A 25,474-nucleotide genomic window follows, 5' to 3' on the forward strand; every position below is an offset into this window, starting at 1 on the left:
GAAGAGGAGGCTGGAGAGGAGTGGTGGCCAAGAAACAGCAATGTGTGAGGAAGCCAAACTGTCTCCCCCTCCTGCTGTGACCAGCTCCCCTCCCCTGTGGTCTCCCAGAACGCGAAGAAGTATGATGAGGACAGAGCAAAAGCAGGCAAGATGATGGATGAAGCCTCAGATTGCTTGGGAAGGAACTGGGGGAGGATGGGGCTTTGCAAGTGGTGGAAAGGTGGGAACCTTCAGTCCTCACAAGTGTCTCATAGGGGCAAGTTCTACTGGGAAGAGTTGCTTGTGCTCACTAGGTCTGGCCTCCTGAGTTGTCTTGTTTCTTTGAATAAAGAGTTAACTTCACTGAAGCCATGTGAGTTACTGCTGACCTGCTCCTAGCACCTGCTCCTGACAGCACCTGTTGAGAAGACCAAGATGGAGCCCAGTTCAAAAGCTGTCTTGTTTGCCTAAGGCAGGGTTGGAGAACATGCAGTCCTCCAGATGTTGGGACTCCCATCTCCATCAGCCCCAGACAGCATGATCAATGGTCAGGGATGGTGGGAGCTGGAGACCAAATAATCTATGGAGGATTATTATTATTTATTAGGTTTCTATACCATTCTTCATCTGAGGATCACAGGGCAGTTTACAATATAAAAGCACAAAAATACATGCCATAATAACAATATGCACTTTCTATATTTCTTTGCCACTTTGTCTTTTCCAGTTAACACAGCTTCCTAGTTCTTGTGACATTTTATCCTACTTCATTGCTGAGGTAACTGGCACACATTCAAACCATAAATAATAGCTTAGGGGATGCATTGCAACAGAACTGATTTGATTTGGGGGGGGGGCAGGACTGAAATTTTGTTCTCTTTTTAGCAACACCTACTTTTGTACTTTTTATTTTCTGGAAATTCTGCAAAGAGAAGGTGCTACATCGCTATCAGTATTTTGATAGTATCTTGGAACAAACCATTCTGGCTTGGAGGCCTAAAGGCAGCAATTCTTAGAATGTTTTTCCACAACCAAGACTGTGCTTCCAAGCTGGGAATTATCTCACGAAACACACACTACTTCAGAATCTAGACTGTCTTGCATCAATAGTGTGCGAACAAGCTGTGCATTCTAACAGCACCAAGAGAGACAACTGCTGATGCCCAGTCGGACATTTGGGAGCTGCCTGCTGTCTTGCATTTCCTGCTGAGAACCCTTGGGAAATATAAGGGCAGGGGAGAAAGATTTGATGTCTGAAAGAGAGAGAGAGGGGAATAGGAATGATGGCAGCTCAGAGAGACAGCAGTAAGTTGAAGGAAAGGAAGGGAGGAGGAAATTCATCTTTGAGAAAGAAACAAAGTTTGCAGCCGAGGAAAGTAAGAAATGTTAAAGGGTACAAGATTAATTAGCATGGAGATACTGGGACAAAAAAATATTATAATGCACTAGTCGAGTTATCCAAGTCTATAGTTACTCAACTGCTTGATTATCCAATACTATGGAAACAAAAATGCAGAACTGTTGTGGTTGGGACAGATACAGTGTGTGTGTGTGTGTGTGTGTGTGTGCGCGCGCGCGCGCGCACTCCACTTTCCCCAAAAGGTGAGAAGCTCCAGGAGCAATAATATAGAACATAAGAGGAGTTCTGATGGATTGGTTCAGTCCTATCCAACTATACCCAGTATACAACTATGTTTCTACTCACATGTTTCTACCTATTGAAAATCAATTGAATTAATCTAGTCTTTTCAGTAGGTCTACACTGAGTACAACTACCACTGGATACAAACCAGAAGGAATCAGGCCCACTCCCAGTGTGTTCCTCATTCTTTCTTTCAATCCTCTGGTAGAATTCAGTGCTTTTTTAATGTAGCACCATGCAAGGCGCACATAGGGTTGGACCAAATTGGCTCCTGACAAGGCCTGGGGTGTGGGTGCAAAAATTGTCACTCCTGCCCTGGCTCAGAGTGTCTAGGAGCTGCCCTCCACTGCCTGGGTGGCCAGGCAAGGTGCACAGATTTCTCTGGGTGCCTCAGTGGAGGAATCCAGTCATTGGTGTGGGCTGTTGTAACAGCCCTGTGAAGCCCCCTCCCTAGAAGGCCATCAGCCCTATCAGAAGAGTGAGCCGAGTGCCCAGCAGAGCTCAGAGGGAATAAGAGTCTAGGTACACTTCTGGTGGTCCATGGTCTCTCTCAGCTTCAGAGGCATCCATACAGCTCCTTGCCAAGGGAACCTAGGTACGCCTCTGGAGCCATGCAGCAACAGAAGAAGGCACCACATTAAAACAAAAACACTGATTTACAGCTGGGAAGGAGAGATCAATAACTTTATCCCAAGCACACATCTTTGATTTCATTCTCAGTCTTATGAAAATGTAAGACCCAAGGCCCCTCTAGCCTGGCATCCTATGTCCAACAAGCCAACCAGGTGCCAGTGGGACCTGGCACAAGCACAACCTGAGTGGAACAACATGCTCCCCTCTTGTGATTTTGAGCAACTGAGGAGCATACTGCCTCCTACACCAGACATAGTTTATAGCCGTCACAACAAGGAACCATTGATACCTTACACTCCATCAAGCTCACCCTCAATATTTTGCTCAAAAGGGCAGAATAGATCCCCAGTACTAAATTACTATTAAAAAGCAAATGTACCAGGTTTGTTTTATTGTGTGCAATGGCAGTCCAGGGTTACCAGTCTTTAGTACAAGGGGTGTGGGTGGGTGGGTGTGGGTGGGTGTGTACGTACATGTGTATTTGGCTTTGGTAAGTCTGATAATTTACAAAACAGCCTTTTTAGCTATTTTTAAAAGGCTTTTATATTGTGCTGACACACGGTGATTATGATCTTTGGATAGTTATCATATAATGTTTGTTTCTCCTCATTTTGCACTGCAAATTTAATATATTTATTGAAAAGTGGTAGTGTTGACTGACATTTATATTTACAGACGCTTGAGAAGACGCCGTATTTTAATATGTCACTTAGTTTGAGGTTCACACTTTTTTTGCTTTGTTGCTCACCAAAGTAAGGTAGGGTATAATATAAACTCCAAATTCAAAATAACATCCTAAGTCATCTTTTAAAAGCTTCCCCACAGTGTATCTTCAAGTGTATCTACTTGAGAAAATTTACTTCTAAATTGAGATGCTAATATCTACAATCCTGAGAGGCCAATTGTTTTAGTTTGGAGGGATGCAAAGTCTGTTGACTTGCATCCCTTGAGAAGTTGTTCATATATTGAAGTGTTTCTTTTGACAGTAGCAAGCATTTCCCAGGGTTAGCCTGATGTACATATAAAATAGTATGCTCTGACCCAGACAAGGACAGCATCAGAGAGCATGACAATTCAGATTATAAATATGAATGAAATTATTCATATTTGCATTGTTTTGTTGGTCAATACAGAGTTGTGAAGCATGGGTGATATCCAACTTTAATGATACTCAAAACAAACATTTGAAAGCTGTAGAATTAAGGTACATTGATTTCAATGGGTGCTATTCAACATTGCACTCTTCCAACCATTCTGTCTGCACAAGCTTTTCAATTTGCCGAACCGAATGATTCCTCCCTTCTCCCCTTTGCATTCTTCTGGGGGTTCTCCTGAATCCCCTAGAGCCTATTTTTGGGAAAACATGTGTGCACAAGAGGAAGTGGGGGAGCTCCATTGGCACAAGCAAAAAGTCTGTGTGGGTCTTCTGCCAACAAGGCTGGCCCAATGGGTCTACTCTATAAGTGTGACTAACACTGAATATCACCCTGTGTTATCTTTTACTTTACTGGATATATTTCGTTTTTAAAAAATTGTACATGGCTTGGAAACTGGTTATATTAAGCAGTTTGTGATTTATTTATTTTTGTAAAATGAACTATTGCTGTTGACTCTACCATTACATGTAAACGCTTCTAATCTAAAAAGGTAGCTTGGGTTTGGATCCAGAAATGCATAACTTGAAAGCCAAAATGGAAACTTGGGACTAGATCCAGGCTCAGTTTTAGATGATGTTTATGGGGAAGAGCCATAGCTCAGTGGCAGAGCATGTGCTTTGCCTACAGAAGGTCCTAAATTCAATTCCTGGCATCTCTAGGTAAGGCTGGGTGAGAGCACAGTCTGAAATCCTGGACAGCTGCTGCCAAACAGTGCAGACAATATTGAGCTAAGTAGACAAATGGTCTAATTCAGTATAAGGCAGCTTGCCAATGTTCCTTCCTGTGCTCCTAGTTAGTTTACCTTAGTTCTCACTGATATCATTCGGGCTTCACTTAGCCCCGATTTGCTTGTTAACTTGAAACCCAACTGATACAGGGGGAACTAATTTAATCTAACATTGTCCAGATGCATCCCTGTGTTTCATTGTGGAGGGGATTCTGTTTTCCCAGGAGACTGTCCACCTGGGATGGAAGAAAGGAACAGGGGGATCTATAAACATGCCAGTATCATTCCACACTAGAAAACTGAAAGAGTTGTCTCTTAAGCTCTTCCATATATTTCAGGGGTGAGGTACCTTTGGCTCTCCTGATGCTGATAACCTACATTTCCCATCTGTCCCAGCTAGCAGGGCCAATAGCCAGGGACGATGGAAGTCGTAGTTCAGAAATATCTGAAATGTCAAAAATTCCCCACATCTTGATTTGTTTATTTGTAGCATGGCAATGACACTTCCTTGTTTGGCTGTATGTTTGGCTTGCACATGCATATTTGAACCAGCTCCCCCAAAATGTGTTTTTGCTAGTATTTACTCGCCAACGGGTTCTTCAGTTTGGCCATATGTGCTTACAGTAAACCTTAAGAGCCATGATTTATAGCAATGGTTGCACAGGTCAAATTTCAATTACCCTGGCCTCTAACCCCAATGTCCCACTGTTCATTCTTCTTAGCAACAGACATGACATTTTTCCTGTAGAATTTGTGGATGCTACCTATTGTCAGGAAAGTTCCTCTTATAGTGCACCTAGGTCTCTTTTCTGGTGGAAATGTGAATTCATTTGAGGGGGTGGAAGTGGAGTGACATCTGCTTCTCTCACTTGCTATAAGACGGCATGTCTCAAAGCACAAGCAAAGCAGGTGGCTTGGCCCTTGCTCTCTTTAGACAATTGCAGCTTAAGGGGGGCAGCTGCAGGAGGTGCTTCCTGGAGCTCCTGCTCACTCTGCGCATCTATATGCCACTCTCCCTGAAGATACAGTTTTGCTGCAGTTTAAGTTCATTAAAATTCGTAGACACCTATTTCTAAAAAAGACTCAAGGCATCGTGCAGTAGATTAAATTACACAAAAAATCCATACAAGACAACAATATAAAATGATACCATAGTCACAGCATGCTACGCTACTGGATAAAAAGTATCAGGGGTAATCAACTAAGGCAGGCAGAAAGCAACTCCCATATCTTATCAGGTGCTTGGGAGGAGAGGAATGTCGTTACCAAGTGCTGAAAAGCTTTTCACATATAGGGGGCCACTACTGAAAAGGCCCTTTGTCACCACTCTCTGAACCACCCTTGGAAAGGCACCTGGAAGTGGGCTTCAGGGGTTGACCTAAGATTGTAACCAGGGTCATGGTGGCAGAAGTGTTCTGTCAAGTACTGGGGTCTCAAAATGTATAGGCAGCCAGGCCAGGATAGGCACTACATGATCTGGTTTGTGGTTTCAGTCATCAATCTGGCCGCTTGCCCTTCTGCATCAGATACAGTTTCCAAACTGCCTTCAAAGGCAACCCCATTTAAAGCTCATTACAGTAATCAAACCTGGAGCTTATATACCACACATTCTTCCTTCCCCCACCAAACTGTGAAAAATTATGGCGTTAAAGGCATAAGGGAAGGAGACTTCTTCACTGCTCTGCCTCACACAGTCTTAGAGTTTATTAAATATAATTAAGCTTGCTTTATAAAAGGGCAACATTTCAGCTCTTGAAAGTGGGGCTGACGAATGTATGGGAAGACATAGGCCATATGGATCTGCCTCTCCCTTTGTGCCGCTCTCTTTGCATTGTTGCCTGAGACTGGGGCGGGGGGAGAGAAGTCAGTCGGAGCCGCTGAACACAAGACGGCGAAGGAAGTCGTTTCCCTAGTAACAATAACCATGTAGCAGATCTCAGAACTTCTTGCCCTTTCTTATGGGATTTTGTTTTGTTGTTTGTTTGTTTTTCCTGGGTCAGACAGAGTAGAGGCAAAAGAAAAAGGAGGAGGAGAAGGAGGAGGAGGAGGAGAAAAAGCCAGCTAAAAAGCATCTCTTATCAGCTTGCTTGTGAGGAAGAAAAAGTCTAGAGACTCAAACATGTCAGCTGTGTTTGCTGAAGGTGCTGTGGCTGACTTTGTTATCCTTCTTTCAAAACAAAGCAAAGCAAAAACTAATGCTGCAGACCCAGCCATCAGGTGCACCAAGGATGAGTCCAGCTCAGCAGCTTCTGGCTCAGTCTTGCCTTTCTCTCCCAACCACTAATTTATGACTGCCTTCTCTAGCAGCCCTGCTGTGTCTGGTAGCCTTGCCTCCAGTTGGACAACCTGTGGCTTGGGGCTGAAGTATCACTCTTACCACAAACAGCAGTGCCACAAGGCAAGATGGCCGTGGTGCGGGGGTCCTTCAGGATTTGTAGCCAAGACAAACACCCAGGCCCAGCATCAGCACCCGGCACCCTAAGGCAGCTGCCAGGTCTCCAGAGCTGGCCGTTTCAGTCCCCAGCAATGGGTTCACCTGATGTGTTGTAATTTATGTATGTACCCAATACCGATGAATTGTAAGGTGAAAAAGGACACAGTTAGAAAAGGAAGAAAGGACCCACAGTGAGGTGGGTGGAAGTCACATTCAAAGAGTAGAAGGTGATTTAATGTATCGCCGACATATGATGTTGAATCTTTTATATCATGTACTGGTGTTTCTTGGAATTTCTTTTCTTTTCTTTTCTTTTTAACAACAAATGAAATAGTTGTAATACTTAATAAAAGCAATAAAGAGCATTTAAAAAAGTAATTTATATATGTACCACAGTCATAGCTATCCTGTGACACTTGGGTTGATATAAAAGAAAGGTATTGTCCTACTACAGAATTCTGATTCCTCCACCCACATGCCATAGACCATCATGGGTTTCTACACTTTCACTGCAGAAGAATACTTAGTCCTGTTGGTGCAAAGGTTGACAGGAAGACCTACACATTAACTTTAAGTGCGCATTGCTTGTGCAGCAGGAATAGGGAATCTGTGGCCCTCCAGATGTTGTTGGACTGCAGCTACCCTCATCTCTGGCTTGCTGACTGTGGCTGAAAGAGTCCAAAAACATCTGGGGGGCACCTATTCCCCATCCCTGCCACACAGAACCCTTTGCTGCCACACCCACTGCCATGTGAATTTATCGGCTATTTGTGTGGGCCACAGGTGGGCCACGGCCTAATGTTCTGTTGCCTTCAGACCAATTTCAAGTGTTCTCTACGATTAAGCGGTTTAGAAGATGAACCGGCCACCCACCCTTCAGCAGGCTGTTGGTTGTAGAGAAAGATGTTAAAAGAGAAGAAGAAAGAAGGAGGCATCAGAAAGAGGAGTCCCCACCCATAACTGGCTTCAGCCTTGCCCACAATTGGCATTTGGTCCTTGACAGGGGAAAAAGGGTGCCCACACCAGACTACCAGTACTGTATGGAACTACCTTGAGATGGGATGTAGTTGAGCTAGAAAAGGTATCTGTCCAAGGTGCTGAGTTGTATGTAGCATGGCTGCTCCTCACCCAGTTAGGTGGTATGGGGCTAAATGGGCAACTGGTCTAATTCACTAAACACCACTCTCTTCTTTTCTGGTTCATTGTCAGTACACTTAAAATGCGGTTCATGAATTGTTTTTTCTCTCCAGATAGGGAGAGTCATACATTTGGATCTATGAATAAAAGTTTCTGTTCCGTTTTTAAGGGTAAAGAATTCTCATTGTAGGGTTTATTTATTTATTTTTAAAATCAATTTCCCTACTTTTCTCAGCCTCCAGGGCCTGACTATAAACAAGCTCATATTGTTGTGAAAAGACTCAGTCATCTGTCTGTATCATACGCCGGGATGTCGAGCGTTTTCTCCTTTTCTCTTGCCCTTGTTGCTTTTAATGCTGGGTTCTTTTCTCCAGCCATCCATAGTAAACACCAATTCCATTTCCATTCTATTATTTTTCTAATCAAGAGTTTGTCATGCAAAAGAAGATCTGAGGTGACTGTGTTTTCCATTATGCAAAGTATTCAACTATGATAATGGCTTTAGGACAGTTTCAGAAAGAAAAGGTGGGGGGAGGGGAGGAGTGCATGGAAAGATCCCTTCATATATATTTCCTCCCTCACATTTAAAATTCAGGCCACTGAGTTCACCCTAATTTGCCACACACATTTTCTCTAGTCTCCCCAATCTGTTCTTATTGTAAATAAAAGAATTGGCAGCTTCCAGTGAATGGGCTTCTCTTAAGTGCTTATCAAAAAAAGAAAGGAGGGGGGAGGGAGGAATGTAGAAGAAGGAGAAGAGGGAAGAAAGGGATTGTAAAACGTAGTCATATTTAGTACACTCTCCGCTTCTCTTTGCTTGCACGACTAAACGCGCATTTAGTAAAATCTACAGTCAATGAATTTTACCTTTTGAGCCCAAGTTGTTTCTGCTCAGAACAAAGTAATAATAATATAAAGAAAAAATGCCAGCAAAGAAAACCTGACATTTCTTAGAAATTTTCTAGTCTGTCTTATGCCAAATCCCATAGGGACGACGGGGCTGTAAAGAATGGGAGTTTATTTTCCAAGTGCTTTGAACACGGCGCTTTCATATTTTCTGGGGCAAGGTGCTTTGGCAATCTCAATAATTGTATTTTGCTATTAGTCTATCATTTGAAAATGTTGAAGATTCTGCACGCACTTGATGAGGCATGAGGATTTGCTTGCTTTTAGTTTGCATGGTAATTAATGTCCAACCAAATGCAAAAACTACTGCCGTAAACCTGATTTCTAGGGCAACTATATATATTTTTTTCTTTGGCTCTCTCTTTTTGCCACATGCATTTCTCTGTGTACATTTGCAGATATATCACGACAGTTGGTTTGCACTACTTGCTCAAGGGGTGTGCCTTGGTGGAGAAAAAGTAAGCTATGAGGCCCACCTAGCAACACAGCAACCACCTCTCTGATCAGTGGGGATCACTACCAACATCTACACCACCTTGAGGTGGATTGCAATAGGCAGTATATAAAAATCATTGTAAATAAACAAAAGTAAATAAAACTCATGGTATGCATCACGGTTTATTTATCCAAGCCAAACGACAAGAACCCCCCTCCCCTAAAATTAGAATCATAAGGGATCAAAAGCATAGAACCATCCACAGGCCAGCCTGCCTGGTTTCCCCACCCCCATTCTCACGTCAATCCAAACCACAGTACACCATCATGGCCGAGATTTAGAGTACTATGCCAGGCAATTTTTTTTGTCCAGTGGAACTTTGGATATGATACTCGACCACATGGAGGGGGGGTTTGGGGAGCAGCTTGTGGCATTGGGGAGGAGGGTGTCTGCCATTCAAAATGGGTAAGTAAAAAATCCCATTGAGCATGCCCACAACCATTGGGCACATCTAAAGTAGCTCCTTAGAGATCCCAGCCAATGTGCTGCACAAGATTTGAAGAGAAAGAGTGCCGGAAAAGCCAAGAGCAATACAGTAAGAGAAGGTCAAATGAAGGTCACTTGTCAAATGGGCCTTTGTAATTAATCAGATCTGGAGTACGACTTGTTTCAAAGTATCAATGAAACTCTTAAAGTTTTTTGTTTACACACACACACACACACACACACACACACCACTCAAGAAAAAGAGCTGCCGGAATTCACCATGAACACCACCCTCATTTTCTTAGAACGACAATGGTGCCCACTTGAGAGGTGCAGGAACTCACCTGAGAGGTGCCAGAACTTAGTTCTGGTGAGTTAAAAAAAAAAGCTGTGTGCTTGTTTGTGACTCTGGGATTTTGATTCCTTTGGGTGATAGATAGTGCTGATAACTGAGGATGACTGTATGAGCAGAATCCATTGGAAGCAAAGATGCAACAGAGATCCAGAAAACATGTATCTTTCCACCATCACCACCTCCCACAATACCTGTTTCTGGCTAATTCTAGGTAAAAAACTGTCTTTGTGCAAACTTCAAAGGTGCTGTATCACACTACTACAGGGCTCAACTGCTGCAGGTAAATGGCCGTTTCCAGGAAATGTAGTTCTGGTCCTATCCTTCCTTTACACATTTCATTTACCTGCCCTGAGGTTTTAGGCTGCCCTATCCTGTATTGTTTAAAATATTTGTTTTTATTTTAAACTGTACCTGGTTTTAATCTGTATCGCTGAAAACCATTTTGGGACCTTTAGCAAAAAGGATCTAAAGATCTAATGCATGAATAAAATAAATAAAAATGTAGTGAGAACATGTGGTGAGGATTTTCAGATCCCTGAACACTCTGTCACCATGGTCAAACTGGCTAAACTCACAACAACAACACCTACCAAATGCCTGAGAAAACATTTAGAAAACTAAATGCCTTTATTTGGCACTGAATTATATAAGAGTCGGTCATCCTAATTTCCAGAGGCTGGGTGCCACAAATGAAAAGGCCCTGCTGCAACCTTACTTCACTATATTAATGTGCTGCATTTTTGAAATGGCCACTTATTGGCTAGCTTCTAATTCAGCACTAATTCCTGGAATCCTTGCCGATTTCTGATATTTTTTTTACTCTCTGTGAAGTATTTTAACATCCGTCACAACCAGCACAGTCCCATTGTCCACCTCACACCGACCCCCAACCAAGAAGGGAGTCAGCAGCACCTTAATTCATCTTGTTTATACACCCTCCATCTCCCCTCAAAGACAGCCCTTGATGATTGTTTTGACACAATCCTTAGAGTAGATAGTAGAATAGACGTATTACCTTGGCAGGCTGCAGGCCAAACTCTTGTTCAAATTCTTCTGGCTGAAAAGCTCCCCTTCTTAAACTCCACTTTTTCAATTCATCGTCTTGAATACAGAGTTAGGCACTTCATCTCAGTGTGTAGCAAGACTTGGTCTTTATGTATTTAAGTCACACTAAGAGAGAGAAAAAGAAAGAAGGAAAGGTGTGGGCCTTAATGATACTGTTCCATCATGCTAAGCACACACTGTAACAATCCTATATGCCCATTTCCTTCAGACCTGAGTCAACGCGACCAGATATATCAGCAAGTTCACACTTCATTCTAAATTACACAAAGGTTTTCCAAATCAGTCGAGATTTTAATTTTGGTTGTAATTTTCAAATTGTCCTATCACAAACTTTTAGGGTGATCTGTAACAAAGGACAAAGTCCCTGCTCTCCACCAATCAATGTCAAGCACTTAAACAAAAAACAAAAAACTTATACCATTCATCAATCTTATTATGTGTCTGCTCCAGCAGTAGCTGCAATGTAAAAGGTAAGGAACTGATTTAGAGACAAAATCTTTTGTACAAAGCCATCCATGACTTTATGAGCAAGTTTTGAACCCACATCCAATCTTGGTACTGTATTTATTTATTACACTTAAGTTGTACCTTTTGTTCAAGAAACCCAGGGCATCGTACATGTACCTGCCTCATTTAATCCATTCAACCCTGTAAACCTGGTTAGGGTGAGAAAAAGAGAAGGAACCAGTGAGGGTTGACTGAGTGGATTTGAAGCCACATATCCCTGGTCCAAGACACTATCCTGCATTGGCTCACCTTGGATCAAACTTCAGCTCTGTTTACCAGGTTTCTGACCATTTTTAAAATATGGTGTTCCTCTTGTTTAGCAGAAGTGTTAAGAATTAATTTAAGAACCTGAATTTGTAATTCCACAAAGCAAACAAAGTGTTTCCATTGTACTATGAACAGTATAGGTAAAGGTAAAGGTAAAGGTACCCCTGCCCGTACGGGCCAGTCTTGACAGACTCTAGGGTTGTGCGCTCATCTCACTCTATAGGCCGGGAGCCAGCGCTGTCCGGAGACACTTCCGGGCCACGTGGCCAGCGTGACAAGCTGCATCTGGCGAGCCAGCGCAGCACACGGAACGCCGTTTACCTTCCCGCCAGTAAGCGGTCCCTATTTATCTACTTGCACCCGGGGGTGCTTTCGAACTGCTAGGTTGGCAGGCGCTGGGACTGAGCAACGGGAGCGCACCCGCTGCGGGGATTCGAACCGCCGACCTTTCGATCGGCAAGCCCTAGGCGCTGAGGCTTTTACCCACAGCGCCACCCGCGTCCCATGAACAGTATTAACTATACTGGACCATACCAGTGTAGGATTGCCTTCCAGTACCTTGAAATTGTAGTGAGTTATAAGAAAAGTTTAAAAAGTTTATTTAACCCCAACAATGATTAATTATTGTTGTGAACCATTTAAGAAGCCCCATGTGTGCAAACAATGTCTGCTCTCTCCCCTGTTGTGAAAACGATGTATGCTGAGGAGGTCTAAACTCATGAGTGTTATTTTTAAAATATTCAGATATAAATCTGAAAAAGCGCTATTGTTTAAGGAAGAATTGGGTTGCTCAAAAAGCAGATTTAGAAACACCTTCCCTTTGCAGGAGCTCCAAGACACACATGAGGCTCCTCAATAAATCATTACTTTTCCACTCATTTCAATGGCTGCATACTAAAAGGAAGTAGATCGTCATAAACTTTTTTCACATATTAGAATGACTGAGGCAAACCCGCATGTGCAATGGAATTTGTGCAAATCTGATTGTATATGTATTTGATTAATTGTGGGTGCAAATTAAAAGGGGGGGAATTAACAGAGTAATCATATGAATATCTACTCAAGTAGTAAGCCACATGGAGCTTATTCCCAGGTGTGCAGGACTACAGCTTAGCTCTTCCATTCTAAACACATCTACTAGAGAGTCGGTCCCACTGAATGTCATGAAACTTACTTTTGAGTAAACATGCATGAGATTGCCCTGTTGGAAGGAGAGCTGGCCCAAAAGAATATCAGCAATAATTACATACGATATATGTATGCTATATCTGAAAGAGATCCAGCAATCATTTAAATATATTCATTTTCTCAACATAGAATGTCCTGCACTGTGAATTTTCAAGTACCCAGGAGTTAGTGTATTACAGATTTTTTATTATTTAAAAAACCAGATAAACTAGATAGGTAATGATATGCTATTTCAAAAAGATGCCTTTCTTCCTCTATTCATTATAACTAGATGTTGGTAGTAACTTTTTTGAATGTGGGACAGCACTGCTGGGAGAAAGGAAGTGGCCTAAATATTTAGTCTGAGATCTGTCTGTAAGACAGAAAAAATGTTCTAGCTATTGACTGCAACAGAGTCAAAACAGAAGCTGGAAGACATTCTCTCCTAATAGACTTGATTCTAGCTTGTTTTGTTTCTGTGCGAGACAGGCTGCAATCCTACATGCACATACCTGGGAGTAAGTGCCACTGAACTCACTAGGTCTTCTGAGTGAGTAGACAACCCGAGGAACCTGTGGTGCACAAGCTACAAATTAATTTTCAAAGCAGGATGTAGAAGCCTATGTTCCTTTATCCAACTTATATAGTAGCACATTTTACTGGGGTGTATGTTTCTGTTCAGATTTCACTTGGGAGTTGGTTTCTGTGAGCAAATGGAAAGAGTTTGAACTTAAGGGAAAGCTTATGGTGTGATGGGGAAGTAAATGAAAGTTGAAATGGAATTATGTGTAATTCCAAGGAGTGCCTTGGAAAACAGCCCACTAGGATTCCACTGTAAATGTATGAGGGTCAAAATTAAATGTGGCTTCCTGTTTGTGGAATGCTATCCCCAGGGAGGTTCATCTTCAGGCACCAGGCAAAAAACGGATCTCTTCAACCAGGCTGATTGGTATTCTATGGCCTTTAAAATGTGTTTGTGGAAGAGAGCAGTTAATGTTTTAACTATTTATTTCATGCTTCTATCCTGTATTTTTATCCTGTGAACCACCCTGAGATATTTGGATGAGTGCGGTATATAGATCTAAAAATAAATAAATGAGATGTTAGGCTACAAGTTAGAAAAGGCCCAGCTTTTGGAACCATTGGAACTACCTCCCAAGGAATCTGATTTGGATCTCTCTTTTTTTATATGAAATTGGTCAGATGGTTACAGGTTTTCCATGAGGACTAGGAGCTTCACCCCCCTGTCCTTTTTATGAAAATTGGTATTTTCAGGATGCTGCTCCAGTTGTTAGTCACATGTCCTCCTCTCCTGTGGCATAACCAGAGTTATGCTGCTTTGTTTAATCTCCCCAACTGTTACTGCCCAGCAGACTACACTCCTCAAACTACGTCTTCTGGCCAACTGGGTGGAGTCTTGCTACAATCCAATGACTTGTTTAGGGAGGGAGATGGGTCAACTATTTCTCTCTACACCTTGAGTCATACAATTCGCTACCATATTCCAGAAGGGAAGGCTAGATCAGCAGGTGTGTTTTGGTTTATGAGGCAATACATTTGGGTGGAGCAGTGAAGTTGTCAAAAGTGTGAAGTGGGAGGTTAGAAAGTCCTAGGCGATAATAAGAGTGACCACCAAGTATGGCCATTGTAAATATTGTTTAGATTATGTGTGTGAAACACTAAGCTTACAAAGTGATATTACACATCTATGTACTGAGAGGTGGAAGGTGGGAAAGAGACAGAGAGAGATTCTTACTACTTGCTTCTATAGGAACCAGTATTAGTATGGAGACAACCTTGACTGCGTAAACACTTGTTCCCAGCCAAACTTCTTTGCTACCAGTTGTTTTGAGTGCATCTTTTGTCCTTGGCACATCCTCCCTCCCATCCCAAAGTTTGAACTTGCCATGGAAACCTCAGAGGAACCACCAGTCAGGAAGCTAGCTAATGCCACAACAGCAGTGGAAACACAAATGGGAGTGTGTAAACAGGCTTACAGCCACATTTACCCAGTGAAGTTATCAGATGATCCCCACACATGTGCTGAAGCTAGCTAGCCCTGTCCCATGTGCAAAAGCCATGGCTTCATTTGACTTGTTTATATGTTCAGTCAGCATGTGAAGGGGCTCTACATGTGTACTCCTCCCCCACTGCAAAGGTGCCACCTGATTGGCCCAGGATTCCTCCTTATGTCGAAGAGCTCATTGCCTACAGAGCCCCTTCACAGGCTGGCTAAGCACAAGGGCAACAAAGGGGAATGGCTGCTGTACACCTGGGCAATGGTGGTATGAATTGCCTGAGCCTATTGTCTCTAACAAGAACAACAACAACAGGAAACACCTGATTCCAGCTAAACACAACTAAGTCCAGTGCCACCTAGTGACTAAACATAATGACAATTTATCCTCCTTGTAGCATTACAGCTATCAGAGACCTGCTGCATTAGCCTGAAGTCCCAATTCTTGCACTTATTTGTGGGTGAGGGATGTATTTTTGAAACTAAAGCTAAAACTACCTCTAATTTTTGGCCGACAGATCAAACACAGTGAGATCTCTGTCTCTCCTTCAGCTATGCATTTCTTTTGCTGTTTCTGCCTAACCTCACACTTGGAAGTGATCAAACATGTTGTTGTTGTTGTTGTTTAGTCGTTTAGTCATGTCCGACTCTTCGTGACCCCATGGACCAGAGCACGCCAGGCACCTCTGTCCTCCACTACCTCTCGCAGTTTGATCAAACTCATGCTGGTAACCTCAAAAACACTATCCAACCATCTCGTCCTCTGTCGCCCCCTTCTCCTTGTGCCCTCCATCTTTCCCAGCATCAGTGTCTTCTCCAGGGAGTCTTCTCTTCTCATGAGGTGGCCAAAGTACTGGAGCCGATCAAACATGAGCAAGATACTATTCAGTGGACACAGCACCACCTAACTCTAATGAAAGTAACACGAGTACCTTGAGTAGCTTGGGAAGTTATGCATTCATGCAGCACAGAGTTAAACTATGAGACTCATTCCCGGTTGAGGCAGTGACGGCCACCAGCTTGCATGGCTTTAAAAGAGTACTACTATATTGGACAAATTGTTTAGCCTGGAGAAGAGGAGGTTAAGGGGTGATATGATAGCCATGTTCAAATATATAAAAGGATGTCATATAGAGGAGGGAGAAAGGTTGTTTTCTGCTGCTCCAGAGAAGTGGACACGGAGCAATGGATCCAAACTACAAGAAAGAAGATTCCACCTAAACATTAGGAAGAACTTCCTGACAGTAAGAGCTGTTTGACAGTGGAATTTGCTGCCAAGGAGTGTGGTGGAGTCTCCTTCTTTGGAGGTCTTTAAGCAGAGGCTTGACAACTATATGTCAGGAGTGCTCTGATGGTGTTTCCTGCTTGGCAGGGAGTTGGACTCGATGGCCCTTGTGGTCTATTCCAACTCTATGATTCTATGAAATTCATGGAGTTATTCAAGGCTTTCACTGGCTACGAGGCATGGTAGCTATGCTCTGCATCCACAGTCAGAGGTGGTAATGCAGCATTACCAATGACCAGTTACTAATGCTTCAGAATATCAGCTTCTAGGAACCTCAGGAGCTGAGAATGCTCTTGTGCTCAGGTTTTGCTGCTGATATCCCAGAGGTATGTATGGTCAACTGTGAGAACAGGATGCTGGACTTGGGCAGATCTACTATGAAACTAATGAAGCTTAAGGTTCAGGACCCTTAATCCCAGAGGGGCCCCAGAAGTGATTTTAGTCCTCATTGCTTAACATTTTTGGGTCTAATACACCCACAATTTGTGTCATACAATTCAAACTGGGTTGGTTTTTTTACTGTATTTCAACAATCCCAAAGTTAAAGAGTCAGTAGTGGTGATCTGTCATGGAACAACCCTACTGAAGAAGAAAACAGTGGTTACCTAGAACTTGTTGCTGGTTGAGAAGTGGCCCGGTTACAGTTCAAGCTTCAAGGCCCCCAAAATGTAGATTCAGGGCTGGCTGGAATAAATGGGCCACTGGACTAAAGGTTCTTCTCATGTTCACATGTTTATTTGAAAGCCAGCCACACTCAATTTCACCCAGGTACTTATGCACAGCATTTGATCTGGGCCACAAAAGTTGGTCCTGGTTTTTTATTTTTGTTTTATTTTGGTTTGGTCTTCAAATCCTTTGAGATATTTGCCCAATTTTACCTCCCAGCCTGACATCAGTCCCTCCAGCAATGATGTGTTTTGTAAGTTCTCGGATGGATGGGTGGGTGGAGGGAGGGAACAGCTGTCATTTTAAATGTTAATTTCTGGGAAGAAACTGACTTAATGTTTGCTTCATTTTTTTAAACAAAATACATAATCGTTTCATGTCGACTTTACAAGTGTATTTAAGGGCGGGAGGCTGGGAAGCGAGCGCTGAGTAAGGCGCGCCAAGAGGCCGCCTCTAAAGACTTCCCTGCGTCAGGTTACAATCATTTCAAGTGAAGAGTTTTTGGTGGTTGAGGGTTTTGTCGTTTTTGTTTTATTGAAAGCTGCTCAGCAAACGAGCGTCTACCTCCAAGTTGCGATGCTCTAAAACTTTGCTCTAATTCACAAACATACGTCCTTGCCTTAAGTCTTCTCCTGCCCCCCTTTTTGCATTTTATTAAAATGCGAACCACCGAATTTTTAGGCGTAGAAAGGGGAAGAAAGCAATTGTATGCTGCCTCCTATTCATTAGCTGCTCACACAGCATATGGGTCTATTCTTCTTTTTAAGGCAAAACCCACCAAGCCTGGCCTCCCCCCCTCCCCCTCGTGTCCTGGAGGAGAAGTTGGAGGAGGAGCGAGGCGGGAGGGAGGGCGGAGAGAGAGAAACCGTATCGGACGACCTCCGCCTCCTCCTGCGCTTGGAAGCGGGGAGTGATGTTGGGCGACGGTCCCTGACGCAGGGAAAACTTAGGCGTCGGTTTCAAGGCTCCTCCCTTCTGGTGAAAGGCAGACTGCGGGGCGCCTGGAAACCGGTTCGAGGGAGAGAGGGCTTGAGGGATTGCCACAAATGGTCAGGCGGCAGCGGTGGCGGAGAAAGAAGAAGAAAAGGCGGCGGTAGCAGCAGCAGCAAGAGCTGGAGCTGGCGCGCTCTGCCTGGCAGGCGAGAGAGAGAGCAGAGCGCGCTGGCGGCGCGGCGGAGGGACGTGCTCGCGGGGTGGCCCTCGCCGTCCTCCTCTTCCTTGCAGCCTCCCCTGCAGGAGGCTCAAGTTTGACCTGGCAAGAGAGGAGGTGAAAGGCGGCGGCAGCAGCAGCAGCAGGAGGGACCTGGAGAGGGAGGAGGCGGCGGCGGGAGCAGCAGCCAGAGGACCCGGCGAAGTATGGCAGAGAAGTGGACTCGGCAAGTTTGCAGCGGGGCCGAGGCGGAGAGGGGCAGCCGGGCCGGCGCTTTCTCCCCGCCGCTGCTGCTGCTGCTACTGCTGTGCACGGAGGCGCCGGTGCTTCCCGCTCTGGGGCAGCAGCAGTACAACGGCGAGCGGGGCATCTCGGTGCCGGACCACGGCTACTGCCAGCCCATCACCATCCCCCTGTGCACGGACATCGCGTACAACCAGACCATCATGCCCAACTTGCTGGGCCACACCAACCAGGAGGACGCGGGCCTGGAGGTGCACCAGTTCTACCCGCTCGTCAAGGTGCAGTGCTCGGCCGAGCTCAAGTTCTTCCTGTGCTCCATGTACGCGCCCGTATGCACCGTGCTGGAGCAGGCGCTGCCGCCCTGCCGCTCCCTGTGCGAGCGGGCGCGCCAGGGCTGCGAGGCGCTCATGAACAAGTTCGGCTTCCAGTGGCCCGACACGCTGCGCTGCGAGAAGTTCCCCGTGCACGGCGCCGAGGAGCTCTGCGTGGGCCAAAACACCTCCGAGCGCGGCACGCCCACGCCCTCGCTGGGACCCGAGTTCTGGACCAGCAACCCGCAGCTGCGGCCCGGCGGCGGCGGCGTGGCAGGAGGCGGGGGCGGAGGGAGCCACCTGGCGGAGCGGGCGGGCAGGTTCACCTGCCCCCGGGTGCTCAAGGTGCCCTCCTACCTCAACTACCGCTTCCTGGGCGAGAAGGATTGCGGGGCGCCCTGCGAGTCCGCGCGCCCCTACGGGCTCATGTACTTTGGGCAGGAGGAGCTGCGCTTCTCTCGCACCTGGATTGGCATCTGGTCGGTGCTGTGCTGCGCCTCCACCCTCTTCACCGTGCTGACCTACCTGGTGGACATGAAGCGCTTCAGCTACCCGGAGAGACCCATCATCTTCCTCTCGGGCTGCTACACGGCAGTGGCGGTGGCCTACATTGCAGGGTTCCTGCTGGAGGAGAAGGTGGTGTGCAACGAGCGCTTCTCCGACGATGGCTCGCGGACGGTGGCGCAGGGCACGAAGCGGGAAGGGTGCACCATCCTCTTCATGATGCTCTACTTCTTTGGCATGGCCAGCTCCATCTGGTGGGTGATCCTCTCCCTCACCTGGTTCCTGGCAGCTGGCATGAAGTGGGGCCACGAAGCCATCGAGGCCAACTCCCAGTACTTCCACCTGGCTGCTTGGGCTGTGCCCGCTATCAAAACCATCACCATCTTGGCTCTGGGGCAGGTGGATGGGGATGTGCTCAGTGGCGTCTGCTTTGTGGGCATCAACAATGTGGATGCCCTGCGGGGCTTTGTGCTGGCTCCTTTGTTTGTTTACTTGTTCATTGGCACTTCTTTCCTCCTGGCTGGATTTGTCTCCCTTTTCAGAATTCGGACCATCATGAAACACGACGGTACCAAGACAGAGAAGCTGGAAAAGCTGATGGTTAGGATAGGGATCTTCAGCGTCCTGTACACAGTGCCTGCCACCATAGTCATTGCCTGCTATTTTTACGAGCAAGCATTTAGGGAACAGTGGGAAAGGAGTTGGTTTGCTCAAAGCTGCAAGAGCTATGCCATCCCTTGCCCCAGTAACCACCACCATCCGCCCATGAGTCCTGACTTCACCGTCTTTATGATCAAGTATCTCATGACTTTAATTGTAGGCATCACTTCTGGCTTTTGGATCTGGTCTGGGAAAACACTCAATTCCTGGAGGAAGTTCTATAGCAGACTCACCAACAGTAAGCAAGGGGAAACTACAGTGTGAAGTTCCCACACCAACCAGAGACAGCTGGCAAAGGAACTTCCTCTCTGCTCACAGTCCCAGCCAGAAAGTAAAGGAGAGAAAGTGGTCACATAGGTGCTGTCCAAAGTCTTATGACTTTTCTCTCCAGCCCACAGGGGACTGGATGTAAAGAGGTTGGTGCTGGTGGAGAAAGAGACCTTATTCCCCTTGCCTCTTGTCTTCTACTGGACTAAATTTTACTGTAAAGTTGGGAATGTGGATCTGAGGTTGTAAATAGCCTCTGTAAGATTTTGTAAGTATATTTGTATTTAAATTGCAAAGTTCTCACTTTTGTAATTATTTAGAACTTTTTTAACCAGTTTGCAGCCTCCTCTCTCTCTCTCTCTCTCTCTCTCTCTCTCTCTCTCTCTCTCTCTGGAGAAAGAAAATCAATGTTCTTCTTTATTTTATTTGCAAAGCTGATATCATAGGAACCAAAATGAGCCCAATAGCTTTCCTTTTCACACCTCCCACCCCACACGTCATGGTAATAGTTGCGTGTCAAGCTGCTTAGGTCCAGGATTAAGGATAACTGATTCATAATTTGACATATGTTATAAGTTGCCCCACTGATACCAGTAGAATTAATGGTTTCAGGAAAATTGTCTGGGTAGGCTGCACGGCTGACTTGATCTGCGCTGCAAGACAAATACAGACAGGGAGTGGAAAAGCCTTAACTCCCATCTCTGCTCAGCATGACCTGAAGGAATAAAGGAGCAAGCAGTTTTACCTGTTCCACCCCACCTGGGGAGGAGTATGGGAAAGGGAACTGCATGTTATTATTACCCAACTGTATTGCCTAGCCCTTGCCTAAGAAAACTTTCTCTCCACCACCAAACTCTTGGTGAGAAAGTTTCCTAAGCTCTGCCTAAAGGTGTGACCTGTTTTTAAGAAGTATGAAATTGAAAGGTTGGGAGTGATATTTTTCTCACCAGCTGCTCCTTTACACACATCTGACCATTTTAAAGAACTGTTAACTTTTCTCTTAACTTTGTTAATATATGGAATGGGCAGCCTGCTTTTTAAGCCTGTAAGAGGCAGCTTCTACTTTCTATGGAAATACGGCCATTGGTTGTAATTGTTAATCTGTAGTGAGGACGAGGCGGTGCATTTTGATTGTGATTTTGACACTCCATTCCTTAATAGCCTGCAATTTTGATAGATTTTTTTGTTCTGTTTAATGAGTTTGCTGGGAGAGAGCCATCAGGAAAAGCGCTATTGAGCCGATTTTTACAGACCTAACTCAGTATGACCAAGAAGAAGGGGGGACATAAACCCAGTAAAAGATCTCTGCAGCTTGGATTATTCAGATTTTCACAGCATTTATAACACTGACATTTCATTTCTACATATCTTCATAACTGGTGGGTTTTAATTCCTTCTTGTTAGTAGGTGAATGAAAGGCATGGTGATTTATGCCGCCAAGAAAAATAGATTTCAGTTGAATGATAGGGTGTGAGACCCCAAAGAATCTACAAGCCTGATGTTTCAATATAGTAATTTATATGTAAAGCTAAAAGAGCCTGTGTATGATTGGTCTGTGTTCTCTCTGAACTGTTATGGCTCATATTTCCTTAACAGGCTTATACAAGATGTGTCAATTTTAACTGGCAAACACCTTTTAATATTTAATCCTTTGTATAGCAGCAGACTTGCTGCTCTTCCGATTGTACTGTTTCAAACTTCTTTTTATATAAGCACCTGTCATAAATATTATCCATGACTTAACCTTACCCTAAAATGCATAGCTATGTGAATTTGGTATGCTTTTCTTTCTGTTCACTATTGCAAGATCAACTATATTTATAGAGGAATAGAAGTTTATATATAAATATATATAAAATACATATTTTTAATTTCTTTGAAATAAATTGAGGTTTTGTACAAAATTGTCTTGTCCTTTTAACATTCTTCAAGGAAATTTAAAATGCACATCCTGTACTGTTTTAAAACTAAAGCTGCACGTGTTTCCCCCCCATCAAGCAAAACAGGCTACATTGTATACCTCTTTTCCTTTAATTTAAACCAGTCTTTAAATGTACATAAAACAGAAAGAACTACCTTTCCAACTCTAAAATTCTATAATTCTATAATGTGATCTGTGTACAGTTAATGAGGAGTAGAGCTGATGGTGTAAAACTTGTTTCTTCTGTCACAGAAGATAAAAAGCTTATAAGTGTTTATTTCTTTAAAATACCAATTTGGTGCTCTTTTGTGGCATGCTTGCTCCTTTAACACCAATATATGAAAAATTTCACACTGCTCAAATTGCTTTTAGAATTTATGTTCACAGAATATCAACTTTAGGCAATGTGTTTAGAATGCTTAAGTTGGCTACAACAGTAACATGGTTAAGGGTGAAGTGCCTATTTCTGTTCTTTGTAGGGGAGAAAATATCCTCTTTCACAGTGGTTCATCGGTGATCAAAATATTTTGATCAAAATAAATATTTTAGTCTCCTAATGAAATTGCATTTTAAATAGCATTTACTGGCTTTAGGAAATGTTATATATAACCAATAGTACTAAAAGAAAACCAAGTAAATGGCAAAGTATGTGATAACACGATGGTACAGAAACTTTAAAAACAGAATATATATAATTTTGCAGTAGTTTAAGAGAATAAAAATGCAAGCATTTAAAAAATACCATAAACATTTCAGCTCAAATTATGTAAGCAACCACACTTAATTTCATTTGATATGTAGTTCTGTTCTAATCAGATCAATTTTATAGTTCTGAATACATTAGGTATTTTTAATTGAACAATCATATTGAGTCTAAATGCATATATGATGCATGGAATGAGAGAAGGCCGGGTCCATTTACTCTAAAAGGAATGACCACTGAGGTGTCTGGACCTTACACTTCATTATCATTGAGTGACTTTCCAGTAAATGGCATTTGCTCAGTTTTTATTCTCTTTTGCACATTTGTGTACATGCTTTTCATGCACATCATGCCCCTCTCATGGCCTTGTTGAAGACAAAGACACAAGGCTGTCTTTCTACAACAATTCTAGGACTGAAAACAACCCCTATCTGCTTAACACAACAGTAGCATAACCTGATTTTTTATGTAATCAATGTACTTGATACTAAATAGAGCTCAGTTGAGACTGCTTTTGTTGCCCCTCTACTGACAGCCATATTACAGCAGCCTAGGCATGGTGGGGTTGGCCACTGAGCCATAACATAACTGCTCCATTTCTTCTTCCTGCTTGTAGCACTGTGCATAAACTACTTCACTGTTTTGTCTTACGCTACACAGATTTGAATTTGTCACTATCCCAGCAGTTTCAAACTTTCCAGTTACCATTTCATTTTCAAGTGAAACACATGTTGAAACATTTCCATACCAGTTTATCCCTGACCCTTCCCATGCCAACGGTTATGCATTTTGATATTTGAATATGCTTACAAAAAGAGCTGATATTTTCAATTAAAAGGAAGGCCACAATCCATCTAGTGCAGCATCCACTTATTTCACTTAACATTCACCCACTTCACCAACCTGATGCTCTCCAGATGTTCTGGACTGCAACTCACATCAGCCCTAGTCAACCCTTGCACTGATGGGAACTGTAGTCCAAAACATCTTGAGTGCACTAGGTTGGTGAGGTCTGTCCTGTGCCTTGCTGCTGCCGACAATAAAATAGTGGCATAAGCACATGAAATGAGCTTACTGAATCAGCCCAATGATCCATTTAGTCCAGTTCTCCCAGTGGCTGGCCAGATGTCTATGGGAACCCTGCAAGTTGGACACGAATGCAACAGCACTCTGCCCACCTGCAGTTCCCAGTAACTGGTATTCAGAGTCATAATGCCTCTTGACAGTGAAGGTGGAACATAGCTATCTGATAGGCATGATTCTATTTTCCTAGAAAGCTTCATTATGTTCAAAACAAGCATGCCAGTTCCAAGGCAATAATGCTATAGACTTTCATTCCTGTATTGAAGTGGGGGTTTCTTCTGAGTAAAGCTGCACAAGCCAAGTTTCACACAAAAAACAACACTATTTTCAATGCAATCCTAAGCATGCTTACTCTGAAAAAAGAGTTGTTCAGAGGGCAATATGGACAGATTGAGCCCCTATGCACATCTAGAGATTGGAGCAACATTAAGGGCAGGAAAGAATCAGATCCTGTTGGCCCAAGTGCCATGTGAGGATAGAGCAGAAGGCCTGCGTTCTTACCACAAGTACAAGTGACATTCAAAAATAAGGTGAAATAACAGGCTGCTATCCCATATCTCTAGGGACGCAGGTGGCACTGTGGGTTAAACCACAGAGCCTAGGACTTGCCGATCAGAAGGTCGGCGGTTTGAATCCCTGCAACGGGGTGAGCTCCCGTTGTTCGGTCCCTGCTCCGGCCAACCTAGCAGTTCGAAAGCACGTCAAAGTGCAAGTAGATAAATAGGTACCGCTCCGGCGGGAAGGTAAACGGTGTTTCCGTGTGCTGCTCTGGTTCACCAGAAGCGGCTTAGTCATGCTGGCCACATGACCCGGAGGCTGTCTGCGAACAAACGCCGGCTCCCTCAGCCAATAAAGCGAGATGAGCGCCGCAACCCCAGAGTCGGTCACGACTGGACCTAATGGTCAGGGGTCCCTTTACCTTTACCCTATATCTACTTGAGAGTAAACTCCATTGCCCCCGATGCGACTTGCTTCTATGCAGACATGACAGGACTAAGCTGCTAATTACTCTAGCACCACATCACAATTCCTAACTCTACTTTCTCTACTGCACCACAACTGAATAACAGCCATTGATTGCACTAAGGAGCACTACCTGACAGGGGTGCCCACTTGAACAAAATATTGGGAGGGCCCAGGTAAAAGCCCCACCCCACATAATTGATCATGTGATATAGCACATGCACACCATTTGAATGGCAATGCCCATCAACTTTGGGAGGCCCCAGCTCCCTCAAATATTTTATGGGGGGAGCTGAAGGGACCTTGGCTCCTAAGAGTTGGCTCCTGTGCTATCTGAACATGCTAAGTAGCAACTTAGCAGGCTTGGTTTGCCTTATAAATTAAGGGACAATTCAAATATGATGGTCACTACATCCATCCACTTATCCATGTAGCCACGCCACTTTGCAGGTGCAATATTAAAAAAGTTCTGGTCCATGTACTGATCAAAACCTGCGTAATTATATTATGCATAGCCACAGTGGAATTCTCCATGCAAAGGTATGCAGGCTCAATGCTTTTTAATATTGTGGCCAGGTTGTACAGTAGTAATACATAGGTAACTACTTCCTTCTACCTGGTTGCTGTTGAAATTAAATCAAGTATTCCAAGAAGCATGGATAAGTCGATACATTAGTGCTTTAAATTGCTGCTTTTTCGCACTTTCCCTGTAACGCTGGAAGAGAAATTTAGACTGAGATGTACAAGCTTCGGATATACAAATCTGTACATTTGCATGGGGGGTGTCCCAAAAGCTGAAGCAC

At 44.1% G+C, this 25,474-nt stretch overlaps 1 protein-coding gene and 1 long non-coding RNA gene across 2 annotated transcripts in view; one reads left to right on the forward strand and one right to left on the reverse strand.

Moving 5' to 3' along the window:
• The window catches only part of LOC144329314 (uncharacterized), an 82,810-nt gene that overhangs the window by 21,991 nt on the left and 35,345 nt on the right, over positions 1-25,474 (reverse strand). The window contains exon 2 of the long non-coding RNA XR_013394799.1: positions 10,908-11,062. This is a non-coding gene — a long non-coding RNA (uncharacterized LOC144329314). The remainder of the gene's footprint in view (positions 1-10,907; positions 11,063-25,474) is intronic.
• FZD1 (frizzled class receptor 1) lies at positions 17,768-21,905 on the forward strand. The gene has a single exon (XM_028750583.2). It carries the CDS (start codon positions 18,223-18,225, stop codon positions 19,996-19,998), a length of 1,776 nt encoding a protein of 591 aa, XP_028606416.2. The 5' UTR covers positions 17,768-18,222; the 3' UTR covers positions 19,999-21,905.

The sequence above is a fragment of the Podarcis muralis genome, chromosome 12 (assembly GCF_964188315.1).
Source record: "Podarcis muralis chromosome 12, rPodMur119.hap1.1, whole genome shotgun sequence".
NCBI classification, from domain to species: Eukaryota; Metazoa; Chordata; class Lepidosauria; order Squamata; family Lacertidae; genus Podarcis; species Podarcis muralis.